Source organism: Adiantum capillus-veneris, chromosome 7 (genome assembly GCF_014529385.1).
Source record: "Adiantum capillus-veneris isolate H3 chromosome 7, ASM1452938v2, whole genome shotgun sequence".
NCBI classification, from domain to species: Eukaryota; Viridiplantae; Streptophyta; class Polypodiopsida; order Polypodiales; family Pteridaceae; genus Adiantum; species Adiantum capillus-veneris.
The window spans coordinates 138,838,615-138,848,022 of NC_140937.1; the positions used below are offsets into that span (position 1 = coordinate 138,838,615).

General features: G+C 43.5%; 1 protein-coding gene across 2 annotated transcripts in view; it reads left to right on the forward strand.

The window, feature by feature from the left end:
• The window catches only part of LOC147454694 (uncharacterized), a 28,001-nt gene extending 20,099 nt beyond the window's left edge, over nucleotides 1-7,902 (forward strand). For both annotated transcript variants that reach the window (XM_086516559.1, XM_086516558.1), the window contains exons 2-3: nucleotides 6,984-7,088; nucleotides 7,470-7,902. In XM_086516559.1, the coding sequence (XP_086372685.1) occupies nucleotides 6,984-7,088; nucleotides 7,470-7,477 (113 nt within the window). In that variant the 3' untranslated portion in view covers nucleotides 7,478-7,902. The remainder of the gene's footprint in view (nucleotides 1-6,983; nucleotides 7,089-7,469) is intronic.
• The last annotated feature ends 1,506 nt before the right edge of the window (nucleotides 7,903-9,408 follow it).

The window sequence follows — 9,408 nt, forward strand, 5'->3', positions numbered from 1 at the left end:
ACAACCAAAGTCCGTGCTCACCTCCTTAAGCTAGAGGGACAACAAGTAGCAATATGCAAGGCCGTCAACGAGCAACGGTTAAAGGATTTTGAAGCCAGGATGTCGCCATGAAAGCCAACAAAGAAGAGAAAGAAGCGGCAAGGCCTAAGCGTCTTGCAATCGATCCCAACAACTTGGTTTTTTTCTCTTCTACACCTTCTTCATCGGTTGGTGGTGATAGCAATGTGACAACGACGGAGACATCATTTCGATCTGCATTTTCAATGCCTAATACTACTCCGGTCTCCACCCCCAAATCTCACCTACATACCACCTGGGATCCAAAAAGGAAGGAGGATGTGGATGCAAGTATTGCCCACTTTTTCTATCACGATCACATCCCCTTCATAAAGGCTTGGTAAGACTTACTATCATTTTTAATTTTTCATACAATCAATCATCTCGATTCTCATTCTCAATTAAATAGTAAATACTAATATCTCTTGTGTGCAATGTCTAGGTCGGAGTACTTCAAGACCATGTGCACGAGGATTGGAGACCACCCTCTTCCGAGGCCCTCCGCACTACTCTACTCGATAGAGAGAAGGCCGTTGTGGAGATGGCAACCCTCAACATGAAGAGGCAATGGACGAAGTATGTCGTGACCCTCATTGCGGATGGATGGAGCGACACTAGGAGGAGGTCCGTCCATGGCATTGTTGCCTATTCCAAAGGGGAGATGTATTTTGCTCACTCCCATGCCGCCACGGAGACAGGAAAATGAGTAGATGTCCTTGCGGGTGAGCCTCCGTCGTAGAGACCATTGGGTCGGACCTTGTGATAGGTCTGGTCACCGATGGGGAGGCATCAAATAGGGCAGTGAGAGCTATTTTGGAAGGCACTTATCCTCACATCATGGTGTCTTTTTGCATGGCACGTTGCCTTAACAACCTCTTGAAGGATTTCGGCAAACTACCTTGGATAGAGCCTCTCATTGCATCCACGTCCAAGGTGGTTGCTTTCATCAACAACCACAACATACTTCGAGCCGAGTTCTTGAAGCGGTCAGGGGGCAAAGTGCTTCTAAAGTATTGTGGGACCCGCTTCGCCTACAACTATCTAATGGTGAGCCGCTTTGTAGAGTGTCAAAGTGCAGTGCGGCAGCTCTTCATCAGTACATAGTTTGCTCAGATTACCCATGCAAGTACAATTGCAGGGATCATTTGTACAGCGAAGGTGGAGGATCCTGAGTTCTGGGAGTCCCTAAAGAGTATTGACAAAATGTTGAAACCAGTGATCCACTTGCTTAGAGTGATGGATGGTATGCAACCTTGCATTGGCAAGGTCTATGAAGCAATGGATCGCATGGTTGAGGCCCTTGAAGAGTATGAGCAGGACCCAGATAGGCTCGAAGAAATCAAAGAGCTTTGCAGTAGTAGCAGGTGGAATGCCTATAGTTCACCTCTTCATGGTGCAGCTTTTGTGTTGGACCCAGAGTTCCAAGGTGCAAGGCAAGAGCACGATTCGGAGGTAAATACACATTGGAACACCATCTTGAAGAAGCTTCACCCTGAACGTGACATGCAATGCAAGATAAAGGATCAACTTGCATTTTACAGGGATATGCGAGGATCATTTGGGACAGCCGATGCCCAAATTGATCGCACCAAGATTTCCTCCGTCTTGTGGTGGCAAGAAAATGGTTCAAATGGTCCGGATCTTTAGCGACTTGCCGTCCGCATTCTCAGCCAAGCGGTTAGCTCCTCTTGGTTGGAGCAATTGTGGAGTGTATATAGCCACGGCCCACATTGCATCTAGAAAGAGGAACCGACTTGGAGTGGAGAAAGCAAATGACCTTATTTTTGTCAGTGCAAACTTAAGAATGCTTTGCAAGTCAGCATCCAAAGTGACAGATCCCTTTCTACAGTGGGAGATGGAGGCAGAGGTAGAGGTGCTTGGAGAAGCAGGAGGATCTATGCATGAGGATGAGCCTATGCAAGAGGATTGGGATGATATTCACGACGTCCAGGACTCCACTACAAATCGGGAGGGGGGATGCTCTTCTGCCCCTACCTAGAGGTGAACTTCAGGCATGAGTCATGACTCATTGCTCATTGGTTTTTGATATTTGTTTCCTTTGTGGTTGCCGGCTTTGCCCCCCTTTTGTATTGCACTACCATATGAGTGATTGAGTCTTGACATGTCACCTATTGACTCTTATTGTTGTTATTTAGCACTCTTAGCCTCTACATGTCTTTTTGTAGCGCCTTGGCACTGGCCTTGTAAGCCATCTTTATAATCTATGATCTATCATCTTTTTCCTCCAAGCTTTTGTGTAGAGTATGGACTCTAGATTCTATTCTTCAACTCTGAGTTAATGTTCTTTTTTTTTTTTCCCAAGAAAAAGATCCTTCTATTAGTTAATGAAAACTGCCCATAGGGCTACATCCACCTCTGCAAGAGAGGGCTATAACAAGCATGATGGGGAGACTCTCCCAATGAAAAAACAGCATATATACAATGGGGCTAAATCAAGAAATGGGAGGAGGGAAGAGCCACACAGGTGGACAGTAGTGCCATCTGAGCACCCCCTGGACCATGGTGTAGAAAGGCCCAGGGCGCCAGAGTCGAAGGAAAGCCTCGCGGCGCTCCCGCATGCGGTCGGAGCTGCCCTGTAGTCCCTCAAGCTGTCCTCTGAGAGTATGGATCAGCTCTAGCCAAAAGTCACGAACAGTCTCTGTTGGTGGCATAGGGCGAGCCTCAAAGATGCGGAAACAACGGGCCCGCCAGATGAACCAAAGAGCTAGGCCGCTGATGAGCTCCCAGCACTCCTCTCTCTCACTACACCACTCCTGTGGAGTAAGGTCTGTAGCAGGCTGGAGTGCAGGTCGCCCCCCCTGTATCACTATCATCCTGTCGGTGGAAGATAGCTCAAACTGTAGTGCCGGGCCCGTGAGGGTGGACCAAGCCGCTGCCCCCCAAGTGTACTGTCGAGCCGCGTGCACGAGTTCTCAGTCTTCCGTTAGTCGGGCGAGATGCAGATCCAGAGATTGTACGATGAGAGACCATTCGTCGAGGAAAGCTTCCTGTCCGTACTCCTCGGAGACGGGCAAATGAGGCCGTTTCTCTCATTCAGCCTACGGAGGATGATGATCCAGGACAGCAGAGTATGATGGCAGAGCCAGAGTATGATGAAGAGGGCAACGTCCTGACAGATGGGGACTTGCTCTCTTCAGCAGAGTCATCATCCTCATCTGATGAGGAGTTTTGAGATTCAGAGAGTAGAGTCCTGAGTCTAGATTCCAAACAGTTTGTTATTGCTTAGTCTTTGTTACTTTTGAGTCTTGACATCAGACATTTGTTACTTGTATGCTCTAGTATGAGCCTTTTTTGGTTGACACAGTTTTGTATGTGGACCATGATCCATCTTTTCTCGCAGTATGCCATATGGTACAATGTGCTTTTAGTATTGCCGCTTGCGGCTCAATGCTCGGATTTATAATTTGTGTCAAGTATGATGTATCTGATGTGTGTTTTGAAATTAGTACATGCAAAGTGGTTTGTTTTGGTTCTTGAATGTTTGAGGTCTCTTAAATGTAGAAAAGTGTTGAATGTCCTATTTTTTACCAATGGTACGTATTTTTACGTACATAAAAAATTTTCCTGTACGCAACAACGTACAGTACGTACATATACAGAACGTACAGTACGTACACATCAACCTTGCATGATGATTGTGTGAAGCATGATGATGAATTGAATGACAATGATTTGCATGATGATTTGAATGACAAGCATGATGATTTAAATGCCAATGATTTGCATAATGATTTGGATGACAATGACAAGCATGATGATTTGCATGATCAAGATGTGATTTCTCACAAGCATGATGATTTGCATGATCAAGATGTGATTTCTCACAAGCATGATGAGTTGCATGAAGAAGATGTGATTGTTCACAAGGATGATGTGTTAGTTGATGCTTTTTCTAGCGAAGCTAACCGATTCGATCAATCACGAAGAACTGATCTTGGCTTTCGAGTCGAGGTTCAAAGAACCCCGACAAAACGATTCGATCATTCAGGAAGAAGCGATCTTGGCTCTTGAGCCTAGGTCCAAAGAACCCTTGCAGGAAGTATTGTGTGTTCGCATGATTGATACACACGCATTGTTCGAGTGTTTCATTCGTGATTGTTTCTTGTATTTTAGTTAGCGTCGTTATGTGATCCATTTTCCTAGGCATGACATATTGTATGTTGAGCACCTTTCTCCCATGGATGAGCACGAATGTATGCGGATTTCTCATGAAAAGCTGAAAAGTATGTATGTAAGGAAGTCACATTCCATGTCTCTTCCTTGGCATGACACAGTTTCCGAATGAGTACATGAAAGTATGAGCTCCAAGCGTGGGTATTTCCATTGTGAATTGCCAAAGTTGATTGCTCTAGATCATAAGAGAAAGATTCGATCTCATTGTTTGCGTGTGTGTGGTGAACGGTTTAGCACGCCGTGTATTTGTTCATCTACATTGCATGCAGTCTTTGAGGAAGACAAGATTTTTTCCACTCACTTTACATGGAATAGGTATGTTCATGGTTTTGTGTTGGAGATGGTTTCAGGAATTTTCAGCCATGGAGATTCTTGAAGAAGAAAGAAGCATGACTCTAAGCGAAGTTGAAGCAAGAAATGAAACTAAGAAGACTTTGTGTCGCTTTCGGCGTGGCCCAAAGAAGCAAGCGTTGCAGACCTTTATGAAGTTCAAGTACAGCACGACCCACACATCAGGGTGGGCCGGCGAAGAGTCCCTTCCAGGATTCTGGATGCTATTGGTGATCTCCCTCGACGCCATACAGTTCGGTACCAGTACCTCACTTTGAAAAGGAGGGGATGTCACGTGACACATCCAACCCTATCTGTCCATGGATAAGCTACAGCATGATTAGGGTTCAATCAGTCCAATCAGTCTAGATTAGAAGTGATCTGGCACTTTTTGTGAGTCTATTCGTAGATCGTGCATGCCCAGTCACTTAGTATAGATGCATATCCTCTGGTTGCACATAGCATGATAATCAATATTTCCATCAGAATCCATTAGATTCCATCGAGGGAATTTTCGAGTGCATTTAGCCTATTTTCCCTATTTTTGACATTTTTCACTTATTAAGAACAAACTCAATAGACTTTTAGTACTTGAATAACAACTGAACTAAAAGAGAGAGAGAGAGAGCACACATGACACGGAGTGGCGGAATTCGACCCCAGAGAGTATTGGCCCCAAACATTGGCGTCCCTTTCGGTATTTCTTTATATTACTTGAACTCGGTTTAATGCCGGTATTCACGCTCTGCACCTTCACTTAGGAGTGTGCTAGAGACTGAGCCCTTTGCACACTTTTAAAGGCCCTTGGCCTTCAAAAGTAGCTACATGAAAAGCTTGAAACTAAAAAAAGACTGGCTCAAAAGCTAGCGCCCAAAAGCAAGCAGCACTTTTTGCAAAAATCCGTACGACTACCACGTGGCACTATCAGTGGAAATTGTGGACACCTGTAAAGTTCTCACGTCATCATGTCAGCGCGAATTCTTGGAATCCATACAGGTTTTTGCCACGTCATCAGCCTTTACGTAGGTGAGTGTGTCCGTGTGGTCTTGCATTATTTTAATGCCTTTAGGCCCCTTGTGCCCCATCGAATGGGGTCCCATAAGTTGGTAGAACTTCTACCTCTTTTGTTGCTTCTTTTTAGGATTTAGGCCCCTCGGCCGGGATCTGTAGGTTGGCTCCGTTTTAGGCTAGAATATCAAGAGCTTCAATTTAGAATGAGAATACACTCCTTATTGAATGAGATGTTTCTTGGAAGCCAATGACCCAGGATATGAAGAGCTCCAATCTGGAATGTGAAAATTTATTGTCCGTCGAAATGTCCCTTGGAATGACCCTCTGAAATTTTTAAGCTAACTTGAGTTGTTTTTCTTTCAAGAAGGGGGGGATGTCACAAACTGCTGATGTGTCAAGCCACTGAAGACCGGAGCCAACTTGTAGATCCCAACCTAAACCCTAGAAGCAACAAAAGAACTTTTACCAACTTGCGAAGTTTTGTCGAGTGGCCTATTTTTAAAGAAGAGTTCCCACCAACTTATGGGACCCTGTGCAATGGGGCCCAGGTGACCCAAATACTAAAAAAGTAGGATCCACCCTCACATACAAAAGTCTTGCGTAAAAACTTGATGACGGTGCAGCCTGTACGGAGTTCCGCGAATTGTGCAGCTGATGTGGCAGAACTGTACTTTTTTCCTGCTTTTCTTTGGCAGCTGTTTGCGCTAGCTTTTAAAGACCAGCTGGTTTTAGAACTTGAAACTTCTCATGGCCAAGGGTCTTCAAATGAGGCAATGGCTCATTCTTTGGCATGCTCCGGCGTGGAGGTGCAGAGGATGGAGTACCAGCGGTGTACTTAAGTTCAAGCAATATAAAGAAACACTGAAAGGGGCGCCAACGTTTGGGGCCAATGCTCTCTTGGGGTGGAACTCCGCCACTCCGTGTCCATGTCGTGTATCTCTTCAATTCTTATTTGAATTGCTTATAGTTGTCCAGTCTGTTCTTTTCCATTGGCACGTGGTGCCTGTCTCGTCACATACATCAAGGGTTTGTAAGAAAGGCTCAAGCGGGAAAAGGGTAAGCTCACTAGAGGTCAAACTGGAGTACAGTCATAGAGTACACACAAGCAGGTGCACATGTTTTCTGTGTGTTCTCAGTATTAATTGGCTGTGTGTGTTCATGCGTGTGCATGCCCTATTCATGTTTATGTTTTGTTGAAACTTGTTGCTGCCGTGTGTCTAGAAATGACTGTCATCTCACTTGTAATTCTACCAGTTAACTTTCCATTTAGGTCAGCCTTCCTGGTATATGTTCTTCTTCTACGCAAATTGTTTGAAACCACATAATACTTAAGAAGCTACAAACAGAGCCAAGTATGTCTCTCAGTCTTCTAAGAACCTTGCACTGTGCAGATACTATAGTAGAAGTTTCACTTGCGAACGATGATAACGATGAAGAAGACGATGATTCTGGCAGCGAGGAGGAGCTGGAGGCAATCGATGAGACAAAACCAGAAGGTACCAAGTTTCCATACGCTTCTTGGTTTTTATTTCTACTTTCTAGTTAGCAATACCAATTTATATCATCACAATAACGTAACTCTTGCTGGATTACCATAGGCAATCTTTATGTATTAGGTTTTCTTAACATATTATGTATTCTTCTGTAAACTAAGAGCATTAATGTAAATGGTTCTGGACTGCCAATTAGCAGAATACAGTTTTATCTTCTCAATAAATACTTTGAGCTTTATCCAAGTTCTGTCTAGGCTTCTGCACTTACTGTCTTATCACAGAAAAACCTGCATTTGTTCCTGTTGAACCAGGCTTTTGCACATAGTGTGTGTGTTTGGTACAGCTATCTTTGATGCTGGGAGGTTGGTCGTAATTGACTTACAGGTTCTTAGAGATTTACATTAAAGGGAAGTTTGCAATAGCAACGAAGCAAAGAGCCACGACGATTGAAAGATGTGATGTTTTACAGTCCATGGATGAGAGCATGCATTTGGAATCTCGTCAGAACTACACATTATTGGCATTCAGGACGCTTTCGACACAACCAAGCATACCTTGTCACGAAACGTCTCATGCTGTATAGCCTTATTTACAACGATACTCTGTTTATCATCATTAATGATGACAAAAGACCTTGCTGACAGATTTATTTTGCATCTGCATAGGAATTTATCTTGCTTGGTGGTCTCATTCTCTTAAGAGCTGGCCAGCATGGATGAGCAAAATACAGTATGTAGTTGTACACAATCAGCAACTCTAGGTGTGTGTGTGTCATGTCACATTAACAGGGAATCGCATTCGTGTTCGTGTTTCGCAACCTTGTGGTTTTTGGGGTTGGGGTGTTGCCTAAGCATGCCTTTTTTCTTCTCTGACATGTATTTGTTTGATAGTGTCTATTAATAAGTCTATTTGAAGTAGGAAATAACACTGAACTAGGATGTCAATTTGAGTGCGCAACTTTTCTATCTGCTGAATAGCACGTGATGGTCATTTGGGTGTGAGTATTTCTTATCAGCACATAAGCATTTGATGTGTTACATGCAAGCTGGGCAGTGCAACTTGAGGGTCGTGTCTTGCAGTGCAAACTTTTAGACTAAGAAGAGGTTTTTTCATAGGCTGTTTACCTAGCTTAACGCTAAGGGTTGTGGTAGCTCTAGTGTATGTTTGTGGCTGGGTCAGCGTTGTTTCCTCATGCTGTTTCGGTTGCAGCGTGGGTCTCTTCTCCCATGTCCTTTGCAGTTGTTTAGTGGTTGCTTCCGTAACCCAACAAAAAGCAAAGATTCTTAACCTTTTAATTACTTCCTCTTGGTTGAGCTACTCTGGTAATACTTCAACAAGTTATTTTGTAGCCACCTTGAGCAAGTGTTTTATGAGTCTTTCTTGGTGGTGTGCTCAAGATTAGAGAGCTTTCGTTTCATTTATTATGTTGCTCATCTTCTGTGATTCATTCTCATGGTCTCTTCACACAACCTCGTTTACAATTGCATACTGTATTTTCACCCATTGTGGTTCTAGTTGGTTGTCCTTGGGAATTGACACCAGGGTCTTTATGGTCCGACAATTCTTCGATGTAGATACTCATTTTCGAGGATTTGAAATGCCCATTTTTGGATGGTTGCAAGGACTTTCTCTCTTTCTCTGTAGGTGGTTAGGCCCTTCAGAAAAAGGTGAATGATGTAGAAGAAGTGTGAGCATAGTGGAACGCTCTAATTAGTAAGCAAACAAATTGGAAAGTTTTTTTAAATTTTTTTAATTTTGTGTCTCAAGACTTGCGTATGTGTGGGTTATGAGTTGAAATACATGCTCAACCTAAAATGTAGTGCCCAAAAACGAAAAGAAAAAATCTAGGTACATCTCTCTATTGTTCTAGTTCCATTTGGTGAATTTCTGATTAATTTTTTATTAGCATCCCTATGCATCCAAGGGTAGGATGTGGATGGAGGAGGTAGATAAGTACAACTTAAACAAAATCTAAAATGTATAGACTATCATTTCACCACAAGGCACAACAAAACCTCAATAAAGTATATATACATGATTGGAGGGCTACTAAGATGACAATAACTCACCCCCTACCAATCCTTGTTTAGAGCTCTTTTTCTTTCAAAATCATTTCTTGGTGAGTGCTTTTCTCACACACTCATTGCGACCACGAGCAATGATCTGCGCACAGCTATTCTGCATGTAGAAATATGTGGAGATCAAAATCCTTGAGAGGGAGATATGCTTAAGATAACTTGTGTGAGAGAGAGAGAGAGAGAGAGAGAGAGAGAGGAGTTACTTTTCGGTGAGGAAAAATCACAAGAGAGATGATTACCTATTT